This window comes from Peromyscus eremicus, chromosome 9 (assembly GCF_949786415.1).
Source record: "Peromyscus eremicus chromosome 9, PerEre_H2_v1, whole genome shotgun sequence".
Taxonomy (NCBI): Eukaryota; Metazoa; Chordata; class Mammalia; order Rodentia; family Cricetidae; genus Peromyscus; species Peromyscus eremicus.
The window spans coordinates 95,430,434-95,445,544 of NC_081425.1; the positions used below are offsets into that span (position 1 = coordinate 95,430,434).

General features: G+C 40.6%; 1 protein-coding gene across 1 annotated transcript; it reads right to left on the bottom strand.

Annotated features, from left to right (window-relative positions):
* Positions 1-1,000: 1,000 nt before the first annotated feature.
* Ghitm (growth hormone inducible transmembrane protein) lies at positions 1,001-13,490 on the bottom strand. Its single transcript, XM_059274160.1, has 9 exons — positions 13,359-13,490; positions 11,748-11,915; positions 10,705-10,804; positions 9,498-9,609; positions 8,606-8,747; positions 5,458-5,566; positions 3,463-3,651; positions 2,935-3,106; positions 1,001-1,287 (listed from the first exon to the last, which is right to left on the bottom strand). The coding sequence occupies exons 2-9, from the start codon at positions 11,874-11,876 to the stop codon at positions 1,203-1,205; spliced, it is 1,038 nt and encodes a 345-aa protein (XP_059130143.1). The 5' UTR covers positions 11,877-11,915; positions 13,359-13,490; the 3' UTR covers positions 1,001-1,202.
* Positions 13,491-15,111: the final 1,621 nt, after the last annotated feature.

Consider the following 15,111-nt stretch of genomic DNA (forward strand, 5'->3'; position numbering starts at 1 on the left):
ATCACCATCTAGCTAGAACTTTTTATTTTAGAAATAAGCATTCTGTGTACTTTAAAATGATTAAACTAGTCATTTCTTGATTACTGTAATAAATATTTCTCAAAAATAGCAATTGTGTATATATTTATACAGACTACACTGAAGCCCCCTCACCCCCACATAACTGACCTGTATTAAAACCTTACAAATGTCACTGGTGTACACGGAGAGAAAGTGCTAAGGGGGCTAAAGAAGCACCTCCCCATGGTATTTTTCAGTCAAATATTTCCCAAGGTCAACTAAGTTTGCTTTGTTTGCCCATGTTTAACCTGAGAAGGAACATAGGAAGCCAACAGTTTTAGAAGAAAAAAGGCTCCTAATCTTAGCATAAGCCACAGAGGCTTTTCTGACAGCTGTCAAAGCTGTGATGAGAGAAGCAAGCATGCTTTCAATTAGACACTGAGAAAACACTCAACAAATTTCTGCAACTACAAATAGATCATATATTTGAAAACAAATTTCGTGCTTTGGAGTATGTTATAGTGAGTATAGTTTTAAGGAAATTTGTTTAAGACGACTTCACAGTAAAACTCACATACACATAATTCCACCAGGAGTCTCTGAAGGATGAACACTCTGGACTATCCTGACAGTGAGTAGTCAACACCGGAAAGAAACATCTGTGTCTTCAGTCACAGACCATGAACAGTGGTCAATTGTTTCCACATCTCAGACATCTCTCATTGGCTCACCATAATCAGTGCTCTCCTAAGCATTCAAAATTATGACTGCAGGTGATTTTACCTCTCTCTGATCTCTATACTAAAACCTCTACGTCATTCATGATCTTAAATATTCTGCAAGCTCCCCAAAATATGAAGACATGCAAATTTGCTAAATTTTACCTATCCAATAAATTAAAAAAAAAAAAAAACAAACTTGAAATCTTGTAACACAAATCTTAGTTCCCACACTTATCAAAGCATTTTTAAATTACTCAAATATGACAGGTGAAAATATATGTGCTTATTTGGAAGACATCTATTGAATTTATTCTCTAAAAGAAAAAGCAAGCCTAAAGGGTCACATTACTGAACATTTTCAACATGGTGACAGGTTATCTTCTAAACCTCAAAGGAGTTTTGCTAGTGCAAACTGTAATGACTATCTGCTCCTAATAAACAAGCAAGCATCAGTGAGCAGAGACACCACAAGCGGTCACTTCATTTCTTTCTGTTGCCTCCAGTTGCTAGCATAGTTGCAACTCGCATAAATATATTTAATGTATCCATGTAGATTGTCAACATCCTAGAAAAGAAAATTATAGAAAGATGTGACTCTAATAATAAAGATGACAATCTATTTCATAGTACAAAAAAAAGGGAAAAATAATACTCATTATTCCTAGTGTTATTAGTTAGAAACTAAAAATACAATGTTTAAAAGTCAGCTAGAGTCTTAAACTAGATAATGCTCAGTTGTCCTTCTGTAAGACTCATCTTTTAAATGCAGAACACAATTTTTAAAAGGATTATGTATTCTCTGACATCCTGCTATAAGGATCAAACCTGAGTGTTAGACAATGGCATAACCAAAACAAATCAAAGAAACACACCTTTAAAAACTTGCAAGACAGTCTGGCATTTTCAAATAGAATATCTCCATTTCATCATCTTTAAGAAAGCTGCTATAAAACTCCAAGTGTTATAGCAACATTTTAAAAAGCTATTACATTATTTTATTTTTAGTAAAGAAAAGCATTACTAAAATGTGAGAGACACCCTGGAACTCTAGGCAGAATCCAAGAAAAGTGAAAACATTATTTTATATTATTGAATGTCAACTAAAGTTGAATGTCTCTAGCACAAACACAAGGAAAAATATTTTGAGAACTAGTTTCCTCTCCTTAAACATTTCAGTTAATTATATGCCTTCCAACAGACACTACTTGTAACTGATACCTGAATGCTATACTCAGCTGCAATGCAATCAGTTTTCTAAGTAGAGAGCCCAAACTATACTCCAACAGAAGTAGCAAAATTTAACCTGTTGGAAGTCCCAGTACTGGTCCTGTGTGCCCTTATTTGGAAATAAAGTCTTCAAAGATGTAATTATGTGGGTGGTGATAGCACACCTTTAGTCCCCAGCACTTGGGAGGCTGAGGCAGGCAGATCTCTGTGAGTTCAAGGCCAGTATGGTCTACAGAACAAGTCCCAGAACAGCCAAGGCTTACACAGAGAAACCCTGTCTCAAAACAAACAAACAAAACAGATACAATTACAATGTGAGTTAGAACGAGGCCATATTGGAATAGGATATGTCTGGTGGCCTTCTTAAAATAAGAGAAATGGGGCTAGAGAGATGACTCAGCAGTTAAGAGCACTGGCTTCTCTTCCAGAGGACCTGGGCTCAATTCCCAGCACCCACATGGCAGCTTTCAACTGCCTGTAATTCCAGTTCCAGGGGATCTGGCACCCTCATAGACATATGCAGGCAAATCACAAATGCACATAAAATAAAAATAAATCTTTTAAAGAAGTAAGAGAACAGACAAAGACATACAGCACAGAGACAATGGCAGGTGAAGATGAAGGTGGGTATCTACTAGTCAAGGATCACCAGCAGTGATATACAGCTGAGACAGAGGATACAGTCTCACTCAAGGTCTTCAAAGTTCTCCACCATGCTCACACCTTTAGTACTCTGGCCTTGAAAAAGAGAATTTTTTTTTTGGTGGGTTTTCCAGACAGGATATCCTGGAACTCTGTAGATCAGACTGGCCTCAGATTCAAAGACATCTGCTTGCCTTTTCCTCCCATGCCTGGCCTGAAGAGAATAAATTTTAGGCCACCTATCTTATGCTACTTCGCTATGATGGTACCTTGTAAAACTAATGCAACCAGAACCAAAAAGCCATACCCATGTAATATGGCAGTAACAGTAAAGTTTACTTACGAGTTGATGGGATCATATTTTTGAACTCCATACATTGGTGTTATTTCTGCACGTTTGATTACTTTCTGAGTATCATACAGAAGGAACATACTGAAAAGAACTAATCCACCATATATTGCCACTGAGTACAGAGTGGCACCAGCCACTGTGGTAGGGGGAAGAAACATAGACCCTGAAATAAGGGGAAAAAATAGAATGTATTTATATATATTTAAAAGGGATTTCCTGCAACTGCACTTATAGTTTCCATTATTTAAAGCTACCTTGGTATATCTGATATTTGAGTAGGTGCTTATACAATCTCACGGATTGCCTTTCCTCTAATGGGTTATGTGCCAACAGTAGAGTAATTTCTAAGTCAGCTTGATCATTTCAGAGGTATTTAATAAAATGAATATTTAACCATGAGCTAAGATTTTATGATGTCAAATAATCAAACACAATCAAATTAGTCTATCTTTTAAACAACTTTTTAAAATAAATCTTAATGCTTCAGGAACCCAAACCCTTCAAAGCATAGCAGCTTACCCAGTGAAGACACAAAGACAAGGCCCAGGCCCACTCCCAGGGGTGCTCCCATGTTCAGAAACTTCTCACTGGGTGCACACATGGCCACAGCAGAGAGGCCTCCCACGATACCAGCAGTGTACCATGCAGCCCTCAGGAGAAGAGGCCCCCCTAAGAACGTCAGAGGAGCCACCACTGCACCCATCACACCTGGGGAGAGAGCAAGGTCATGTTAGAGATCTACCAAATGACTATCAAAGAGGTAATATCACTGTGAAGATTATCTTAACACTGTACTTTGTGTTAAATAATGTTAGTACAGTAAATTTCATGTTTGGGTAGTTCTACCCTACCATCCAAATTATACAATCAATGGCTATACAAATTCTTTACTACATCAACACTTGAGTCACAATTCAAATACAATTCAAATACAAACATTTTTAGTAACTGTTGGAGCCTCTCTAGGTTTCTTAGTGGCTTTACCCAGCAGAACTGTCTGAGGCTGACTGGACAACGGGCCTGAGTACCAGGTGTTTGGAAGGGTCTACACTTGGCTGTATCTAGCAAGGGGGAGGTCCTTTGCTCCTCCCACTGGCATTACTATAAAAAGCCCTTTTGAATAAAGCTCTAGGCTGGTGGATAAGGATCCAGGCCCACTTGAGTCTATCCTGCATTTCTGTTTCTCTCCCCTCTTTATTTCTACCTAAGTCTCTTATCCCTCATTCCTCAAGAGTCCCTGGGGTAAATAAATGTGGGAGCTGGTCTCCCACAAGTAACTTTGTAAAAGTCTGGGTAGGTCACTATTTTGATTGGAGACCACCACTAGATTTCACGATTACTGAAAGGAAGTATGTGATGGAATTCAGAAATGTAGAGGCTTCCCAGGCAGGCACTAGATTTGCCTCACCTAATAAGAAGCATAGAAAGAAACCTCAGTTGTCAGAATTTACAAAAAAACCTTCCTTAAGAATTACAGGGGAGGTGGGCATAGTGGCACATGGCTTTAATCCCAGTACTAGGAAGGAAGAGGCAGGCGGATCTCTGTGAGTTCGAGGCCAGTCTGGTCCACACAGGACAGCCAAAGCTACACAGTGAGACCTTGTCTTGGGACAAAAAAAAAAAAAAACCCAAAAAACCAACAACAACAACCACCACCTATTACAGGAACATGCTATTGCCAATCACCAAACATCAATGGAACCCCTCCAGCTGGAAGATTCCAGGTTATGAAATTATTTCAATAGAGAAATAATGTAGTTGCTTCCCCTAGTTTTCATGGTGCTGGGGATCAAGACAGGGCTTGTGCAGCAAGCCTAATACCACTGAGCTACGAACCTGGCATCTGTCTTTTAGGATAGTGTCTCACTATGCTACTTAGGCTGTCTTTAAACTTGTAATCTCCCTGACTCAGCCTCCTGAGTAGGTATGATTACAGGCCTGTACCACCAAGCTCTTGTTCTAAATTACTATTGTATAAGCATGTATACATAGTGTGTGTGGGGGCACACGTCATGCCATACTGTGGAGGCAAGAGGACAACTTGGTATAGTTCTCTTCTATCTTTGCGTGGGGACCACAGGGGTTGAACACAGGTTACCAGGCTTGTGCAGCAAATGCCTTCATCTCCTGAGCACCTTGCTGGCTCTCAGCTCTTTATACATAGTATATCTCACAGCCTAACCTCAGAGCTATCTTAATACCAACCTTCAATACCAACACATTTAAAGCAAAGGCCTGGCAATAATGCACCAACAATGACTGTATGAAATTCTGCTTTCTAAAAATGATGTTTACCAAGTCATTTACAACTGAAGAGCCACTCAAAAAGGCCAATATTTAAGTCAGGTGAGTCAAGGGACTGAAGCAGGAAGACAGCAAGCTGCAGGCCAGTGTGGCGCACATGTCAAGACCCTGTCTCAAAATCTGAACAAAATAAAACATACCAAACAAATAACAAACAGGAAAGTGAATATTACTCAAGACAGTTTAATAAGAATTTCAAACAGAACATACCAGAATGAAGCATCCAAGCCAGATGCTTTGGGCCTGGGCTCTGATCATATGGTATTGATTGTACCAGCATTCCAGCTCCAATCATGGCTGCAATGGTTGCACCAATTGTCTAGAAAACACACATTAAAAACAAACAAACAAACAAACAAACAAACATATCCTTAAAGTAGAAGCCCACAGATTCAAGTACAATTAATCACTATGAAGAATAAGAAACTGAATCCTGTTTTTCTCTAGTACACTTAGGTTTCTGGTTCATTTCAGCTTTAGTCAGACCACATTGGCAAGAGTGCCCTCTAGTGTCACAGGTGTAACTTTCAACCTGATGTAAACCTAGGAAAATCAAACAGCTGCTTTTGTGGAGGACAAGAAAAACCGATGCTGATAAACAATGGATTCTACTTCATTGTTTTCTGATGGGAGAAACAATTACTACAAACTGCTCCACACATCCTTTGTTCATGGAAATTTCTAGTTGTTTATCTCAATTGTATATTTTTCTTTAAAAATCTTTTTTGCTTTTTACCTTTACACATTCTACATTTAGTGATACTGAACTGGTAGGACTGAATAAATGTTTCCTTAATTGTATCCACCGTGCCTTTAAGGATGCACTAATTCCAGCACTTGGGAGGCACAGTCAGGTAGATCTCTCAATTAAGGCCTGCCTGGTCTACATACTAAATTCTAGGACAGCCAAGGGTTGATACAAAGACCCGTCTCAAAAAGCAAACCACCCAAAAGTAACCAAACAAAACAAACCAACCCAACCAAACATCCTGGCAGGCCAGTGAGATGGCAAGCTACTTGCTGAGCCCCAAACGTAAGCCTGAGGATCTGAGTTCAAACCTCAGAATACAAAGGAGAGAACCAATTCCATAAGGTTGTGCTCTTACCTCTAGATGCAAGTCACGCACTCACCCCTACTTTACTACCTGACTGACTTACTAAACTTATCTCAGAAGCTTTCCTAGTAGGCACTTTGCTCAATAGTGGCAGATGACTCTCCTGTTCCAAAGGCACTTGAGAAAACTGTGCTTTCCTGCTTATCTATCTGTATTACCTCCAAAAGGCTCCTCCCTCCTTTCTGTAACATTTACCTAGCTTTCTCAACCATTTCTCTTAACTATTCTTAGTAGCAGAAGAGTTGACATTTTGTTGCAGAGGTTATGGTCTCACCACAAAGCTTCCTTGTCATCTTTGGTATTATATTTTTATGTACATTTTAATCTTTCAGAATACTGCTGTGTTTATTATGCTAAGCATCATTTTAAACTATTTGCTTTTATTCAAATGGACTTTCCTAGTGAGAATTCACCTTCACCTATTCTTTGCCATGAACCTCTAGGCTAGAAGAGTCAGGATACTCACCTGATAAGTATGGTCCTTAGACTAAGTTCAAATGGCTATATTATTATAATGGTTTTCCTCTTGGTGAACATGGCTTTTAAGACTATGCAATGTCTATATTACCATAAGTTCTCGGAATATAGAACGTAGGAAATGTCATGGATTCCAAACTTAACAGTTCTGGGTTCCCAACTATGGGAAACAGTTTAATTTCCATCTCTTTCCTCACCCACACTCACACTCAGTGTAGTTTGTGTTCTAATCCCTCATTTTGAGACTTTCAGGAACAGCTGGTGCACCTGCTTTGTGTCTCCCACATTAGTTCTTAACACTCAAACAGAATCACATTTTCTGCCACTCCAGTCTGTACAGTGATCTCTGTTAGGTTCTTCGCCTCAGCTTGGAAATCAAAGATATCCTTTATAAGCATCTCCTCTCACTTGAAATTTCACTTGAATGGGACTGTAAACCACTTTACCCATTAGGTCTTCCTAACTCCTAGCTCTTCTCCTTTGTCCTGCTGGACTGGCCTTGTCTTCTTCTGAAACAAAACATGTTTGCTAGCAACAACCCTGAAGAACTAAATACCAGGGGCTGCAGAGATGGCTCAGCTGTTAAGAGCACTGACTGCTCTTTCAGAGGACCCAAGTTCAATTCCCAACATCCACATGGCAGCACACAACTGTAACTCCAGTTCCATGGAACCCTACATGCAGGTAAAATATCAATGCATATAAGATAAAAAAGAACTAAGGCTCTTCTACAGGACTGCCCAGATGGTCTGAGGCAGTCTTTCAGCTGACTTTTTACCTCACTTTCAACTTTCTATGTCTTATTGCACATCCAATATGATGCACTCTAGACCTCCTCTACCCTCGACCAGAGCAGAATCCATACCTGAAAGCACACAGTGCTAGCTAGCACAACAGCAAGTGCTTAAGAAATAGCCATCCACTTCGTTGGTCGGTGGTGGCATACACCTTTGATCCCAGCACTTGGGAGGCAGAGACAGGTGGATCTCCGTGAGTTCAAGGTCGGCCTGGTCTACAGATCGAGTTCCAGGACAGCCAAGGCTACATAGAGAAACTCTGTCTCAAAAAACAAAAACAAAACAACCAAAAACAAAAGAACAACTATCCACTGATTAAAGCACCTGTAAGGCAGGCAGCACAGGAGTAGCAGCAGCACCACGTTAACTTGTTTTCTCTGACAGTGCAGACAGCTTGGCCTTTGGAGACAGGAAGTTCACACTGATCTCAACGTGGATTTGCATTTACTTTGTTTTTTGGTTGTTTTTGTTTCTTTCTTCAAGACAAGGTTTCTCTGTAGCCCTGACTATCCTAGAACTCACTCTGTAGACCAGGCTGGTCTGGAACTCAGGGATCTACCCACCTCTGCCTCCTAAGTGATGGGATTAAAGGCAAGTGCCATCATCACTAGGCACATTTACTTTATTTTTTACCAAGTGGGTACAAAACAGAAATTGTTTGCTATCTGCTCCTAAGTTCAGTTTTCAACTCCTTTGATCTGATTAAAATACATATTTGATAAAGAGTAATACAACATTCTTCCATTTAATGTCCTCTTCCTTTCCCACAATATAGATTTTAGCAAATCTCTTTTTCTTCCCTATATCAAGAACTGAACCTATAGTTCAACAGATTCTAGGCAAGTTCTTTAGCACTGAAATATTAACGGTCCTACTTCACACTCTTTTGATCTTTATACCAAAAAGCAACAAAAACAACCAATCACCCAGCACCACCTTCCCCAGAAAAATAGCAAGTAGTTAACTTACCACCCAAGAGCCTCTCATCATGAAGTTCATGAGAGCAGGTGTTCTGGCTACTGCCAAGGCAGACAAAGCTGTTAAACCAATACTCCCCGATAAGTACATGTAAGTAGAATGAATTCTATCCTTCACATACTGAGGCCAAATTCTGTAAGAAACATGACAAGGTTAGCTTACAGAACTATGGGTGTCAATTCTGAGTAAATCATTTGTTAGACACAAAAGACTCTGGAATAAATCACTTCAATGTTCTCAATCTAATTATGATGGAAATAATAATAATTGTTTTTGGTTTTTCAAGAAAGGGTTTCTCTGTATAGCCCTGGCTATCCTGGAACTGGCTCTGTAGACCACAGACCAGGCTGTCCTGGACTCATCTCCTAGTGTTGGAATTAAAGGCGTGCACCACCACACCCAACTATGATGTAAATAATTATTCACATCTTGGAGCTATTTATGATTAAATGCAATAAACATACACTTGAATGGCGCTGGTGGCACACGCCTTTAATCCCAGCACTTGGGAGGCAGAGACAGGCGGACCTCTCTGTGAGTTTGGAGGCCATCCTGGTCTACAGAGTTCCAGGAAAGGCACATAACTACACAGAGAAACCCTGCCTGGGGGGGGGGGGGGGGGGGGGGGGATTATACATTTGATACACATAAAAAGCAATACATTTTTCTCCTTGTCTGAAAGCATAACCTTGGTAAAAGATGCTTATATAGGCTTGAATAAATCTATGACAAATGAATGAAAGAGACTTTATATAATTATGCACATTCAAAAATGAAAACCAGACAAGGCATTCCAAAAGTGACTAGAGTCTCATGGATGGGGAGAAAAAGGGACCCTTTATTTGAAGGAAGGATTATGGTTGTTTGGAAACAATTTACTTACACAGCCTTTTCGATAGCTCCAATCTCATTAGACATTCCCAAGCCATAGTAGCACAGCGCTCCAAGACCAACAGCTGCTCCTCCCGCAACAAACCACCTTCCCATCTGATCAACTGCAAGCATAGCACCAAACACAGGCTAGGGTCAGCACATTTCAACTAAATGAAAGTGCTGGGGTTAACTATTCAAAATATTCTGGAGGGGATCAAATCATAACTGCTTCTTCACAGTAGTATCATGGGGGATATAGAGAATTCTCAACACTAGGAGACCAGAAGGAAAGGACACTCTTGAAACAAATGTACAATAATCACTGCAAAGAATAGAGGAGCATTTTGGTACAGAGGTACACGTAACTGTTAAAGCACTTGGGAGACTGAGGCAAAAAATCATGAGTCTAAGACCAGCAGAGTCTACATAGCAAGAACATATCCCAGATGAATAAACCTTTAAAAAAAATGGTATCAGTCATTCCACAATGTGCCTTAGGTATTAACCCAGGTGAAGCTTTAAGTGAGTCTAGAGAATCAACACAGAAAAATACTATTAATGTTTATGTGCCCAACAAATGGACACTCTTGCTTTAGAATACTGAAAATTTATCAACTCTGTGGAAGGTGTTCATGCTGCTCTTTTTCAGAGGACCTGAGTTCAGTTCCCAGTACCCACTTTAGGTGGCATACAACCACCTATAGCTCTAGTCCCAGGAGATGAGATGTCTTCTTCTGGCCTCTGTGAGCACTGGCACACACCTAGTGGATACTCACACATACACATGAATAAATATAAACTTAAAAAGATAGTGCTCTCTTAAAAGGACTTAGGAAAGCTCATGGACTCTTCTTGAATGAGTTAGCTTTTACTAAGATCTGTTTTAGTGATTTATTTCTAACTTGAGACATTCACAAACACATGCTTGAATGAAGATTCTAAATAACCTGAAACAAACTTCCTGAACAGGTTCTACCACTTTAGATAATAATATGATAATAGTTCCCCCCTAAAAACTGTAAATCTTAATATAACCAGCAAATATCAAACCCAATGCAAAGCACCACTTTTTTTTTGGATTATCAGATTTCCTTAGAAGTGTGACCTTTCTTGCAGAAAATACACATACACATGTTTGAATGTATTTTCAGGAAGTTGTTCATGGACTTCTTAAACACACCTAGTAGCTTCACATTAAGTACTGAACTTCCACCTACTTTTAAAAATTTTTTCCATTGATGGTTCCAAAGCTGCCTCTTTCAGTCCTTGGTCAGTTTTTCCACGGTGGATCCTTACTCTTGTCTTGGCAGCATATTCCTGACATATACAAAAAAAGACATGTACTTCAGACCAACAGTATGTCAATAAAACAGAGGATCTTTTTACACTAATACAGTATTAGTATAAAAGTTAACTAAGATTAGATGTAGGTTGACATGTGCTCCATCTCTGAAATGATTATACAATTTTCCCCAGGCAGTGAGGGCTGAACCTAACACCTCATGAACTGTAGGAAAGCATTCAATCATTTAGTTAGTTCTTTCCCAGTAGTAGCAAAGTTATTTTAAGAGGAAATTATCTCCTAACTACTGTATAATCTCTTCTCTATATTAATTACTTCACACTTAAAAACATACATGGTATACTCATTTAAATGCTAGAAGACAGACCTATTAGTTGGCTTGCAATCTCAGCACCTGGCAGGAGAAATCACTATCTGGAGGTCAGCTAGTTTTATAGATTGAGATCTTGTCTCCAAGGAAAAAGCCTGTTGCCAAAGAAAATAGGCCTTTCTCGATAACCTGACAGATTTTTATCCTCATTTAAGCAAAAACTATAACACCATCTTTAGTAACTAACTGATCAACTGGACCAACCGGTAATATCTCTGGGTCCTTAAGCATTTGACTATAGTTCCCACTTACAATCCTTTTGTTGTATCATGTAACTCAATTTCCCAATGTTTACTCTCAGTTTTCTGAGTGAGAAACTCCAAGAGACATAAGGTATAAAATCTCTCATTTGTGATAAAGAGAGACTGGAATAATGTAAATTGATAGGGAGAACACTCACTGGAAACTTTACTGTTGCTTTACTTAGTCACTGTTACAGTAAGTCACTAAAGAGGGTAAGCTAAGCACAACCAGAGAATCTCACAGGCAACTCACAAATTAACCAACCAAAAAAAGGGGAAAAAAGAAACCCTAAAACAAAAAACCTGGATGGGGGTGGAAACCCATGTTGAAAAACCATTCTTTACCCTGCTGGGTGTTAAGAGCCATTGATTCTTCGTGATGGAATTCTTCACAAGTGGGGAGGCCTTGGTGAAAGTGGGCTGGAAAACCCTGGAAGGTAGTGTCCGGAGACACACGAGCCTTGCAACCAGCATGGTGGGTGATACACCGGTTCACTAAGCAGATCTGAAATGCTAGTTAAAAAGGTAGAGGGGAAATAATTAAGTAAATTGACAAGGGAACAGAATAACCAAAGAATAGAAGAAACAAATCAAGGTTCTGCAGAAAACAAAACAAAAACCCCCACAACAGTAGCCTCATTAATTCTTAGTGTTGAATCCTTCCCTTGACCCTTCTAACTCATGAAATCCAATTTTAAATGGGCCACCCAATAATATAAATCCCAGTTTAACTAGATATATGTAACAGAATGAATGTTACTATGTTAACACAACTACAAATTCCCACAGATTTTACAATCATAGTGTTGACTGATATTTATACCATCACTCAATGAGTAAAGTTAAAAGAATCTGTGAAATTTTTCAGCACAGGAAAAACATGACCCAAGGAAAAGATGAATAACCATTTGAGGTCAAACTGTACAAGACTAAAAGACATCTACAGAAGCCAGGCATGGGAAATGTCTAGTAAACATTTCAAATATTAAGATACGACAGACACATTCAATTATGTTATTTTATTCCACTACTACATAACACCTGATCAAAATAAACATAATTGCCCAGCTACGTTTCCCTACTATTAAGACTCCTGGTGTCCTCAACGGGGTAAACAAAGAGTTCTCCCCCAACACACTAAAATTGAATTGTCTTAGCTCGAGGAAGACTATATCAGATCAATGGCTACGGGAGGTCTTTTGTAATGCTAAATGCACGTTTCTGGGCAATGAGATACGATGAATCTTAGGCAAGTAACTATCCTTTGGCGTCTTTTTTCCTCCACTTGTAAATACAAGAAAACTGGACCAAAGCAGAGCCTTGGGACTTTGAAATCGCTCAAGATTTACCTTAAAACTCTGGGAATGTAATGAGAAAGAAATCTTAACCAGGATCTTCAAAGTGAAGAACGTTACTTTAAAATACCCGAGAGTCCTTCCACAGGAACTATGAAGTGCACAGAACTCTACGCATCTGACCTTGCTGGGGAAAAAAAACCCGAGGGCCCTTCTGGTACTTTCATGCCATTACATCATCTCAACCTGTCGCTTCCTCAGCCTTTAGCCTACTGACCCGGACAGAGACCCAAGTCTGAGTGGCCTTACGTCGTCGTGTCAGGGCCACACTTATTTAAGGGAGGGTTCTGGACCTCAGAAACGGGGCCTTGGGCTAGCTTTGTACCAACTACAGCCCGCCCTTCTTGAGGCTTCCTGGCGCACCGGTGCTCGGGCGCCTGGTCCTTCCCTCTCACCGCCAGCCCCCGGCCTCCGCGTCTACGCACCACCCCACGGCACCCTCAGCCCGGCCGGCGAGGTGGGCGGCGCGGGTCCCCGGGGGGCTGACTCAGCGGCTCCCCGCCCAGGGAGAGGGACGGCGAGGGCCCGCCACGCCCTCCCGTCCCGGCCGCAGCGGCCGCCCGAGACCCCGCAGGGACGCAGCCCGTCTGGAGGACTGTACCTCAGCTCCGGTCACCTCTACCACGGGGCTCCCCTCCGGGCCAGCCAAACCGAGAGCGCGCGACCTCCCTCTGCCCGCTCCTCCGCAGCTGCGCGACTCACCGCGTGACGCAATATCCGGACAAGAGGTAAATAGTCCCAACAGCCAATCAAGGCCAGGCCTCTGACGGAAGGGCGGGCGCAGCGGGGGAGGCGGGGTCTTGGCTTAGGGATGGGACCAGTGGTGATTTGAGGTCGGAAACGTCACAGTCAGCGTTCATTTTGGGTGTGGGCTGCGAAGCCGACGCGGCCATTTTAGCGCTGGGCAACGGAGGTTTTTCGTTTCTTGAGTAGCTCTTCACTGTCAGTGGACACCTGTTAACAATGAGAGAAGGGCGTAATGGTGCATGCCTTTAATTCTAGCCCTCGAGAGGCAAAGGCAGATGGATCTATGTGAGCTCAAGACCAGCCTGGAATTACTTTCGTTATTGGATTTAGGTTTAACAATGAATCTTCACGTATAAGTTGGATTTTAATTCTATTTGAGAGTCATCATAAAACACGTTTCACACCGAGAACAATTAGTTTGGGTCAATTGTATGATCGTGGCGGCTGGCACGATATTTACCAACCCTAAGAGGTATAACTTACTCAAACTTTCGCTAATTGCTTGACTTTTATCACTGCTGGGTTCCGTGGAGCTGTGGCTAGACAGGATGTCTTGAGCTATGTGATATGTACTTGATATCCTCTCCTTTTAATTCATCACGTGAATTTTAAGGGATTTGTGGGTTTTGCATGTGTAAATTTACCTCGAATTAATTATAAGGCCCAAGACCAAAAATCTTTTGTATTTATGGGATGAAAGGATCCATCTAAGCATTTTCAGTGTTTTGCACTTGTTATTAAAATGCATGTACTAGGTATAAATATATTTATATGTAAAATTTACTTGAGAGTTTTAGTAAAGTTTAAGTTTTTATGACTAACCTTTTATATATATATATATATATATATATATATATATATATATATATATATGCTGAAAACTAAGTATTCATTGGCTGAGTTTCTTGTTTTGGGGGTTTGGCAAGAAAATAATGGCAATGGTCTACATAGTGAGTTCCAGAACAGCCAGAGCTACACAGTGAGACTCGGTTTTGAAAGAAAAAGAAATTGGAAGAGAATATGGTGCCACAATTGAAAATCATGCCTTTCTGATTGCCATAAAAACATTCTCAACAAATGTGGCAGTTTTTGATTAGAGCCAACTTGATTCTTGATTCTGCTATTAGTGAAATCTGGAGGGTTTTACCTCCTAGTTTTTCTTTTTTGTTGTTGCCTTGTGACCTTTTAAGAGTGGTTTTTTGTTTGTTTGTTTGTTTGTTTTGTCTTTTTCCCCAAGCTTCAGGCTATCCTGTGTAACAGAACACTTCCAAGCTACTCTGCCTCTTGTTGCACTCAAAGTCCCATGTCCCCAAAGATCACCAAGAGACCTATTCGAATGCAAAAGCAAAGAGTTTAAACCCAGGCCCCTTGTCCATCCTTTGGAGTGGTGAAGTGAGAGGGACCCAGAGCAGTAACAGGATAGAGGTTTTTTTTTTTTTTTTTTGGTTTTTCGAGACAGGGTTTCTCTGTGTAGCTTTGCGCCTTTCCTGGAACTCACTTGGTAGACCAGGCTGGCCTCGAACTCACAGAGATCCGCCTGGCTCTGCCTCCCGAGTGCTAGAGTTTTTATAGTAGTTAGGGTGGGGGTCTAGGGGAATTCCAACATT

Coding starts and splice junctions, on each gene's coding strand:
- Ghitm (XM_059274160.1), bottom strand. CDS start 11,876: ATGCTGGTTGCAAGGCTCGTGTGTCTCCGGACACTACCTTCCAGGGTT. Junction 8,748..9,497: donor GGAGCTATCGAAAAGGCTGT/GTAAGTAAATTG, acceptor TGTTTCTTACAG/AATTTGGCCTCAGTATGTGA. Junction 1,288..2,934: donor AAATATGATCCCATCAACTC/GTAAGTAAACTT, acceptor TTTCTTTTCTAG/GATGTTGACAATCTACATGG.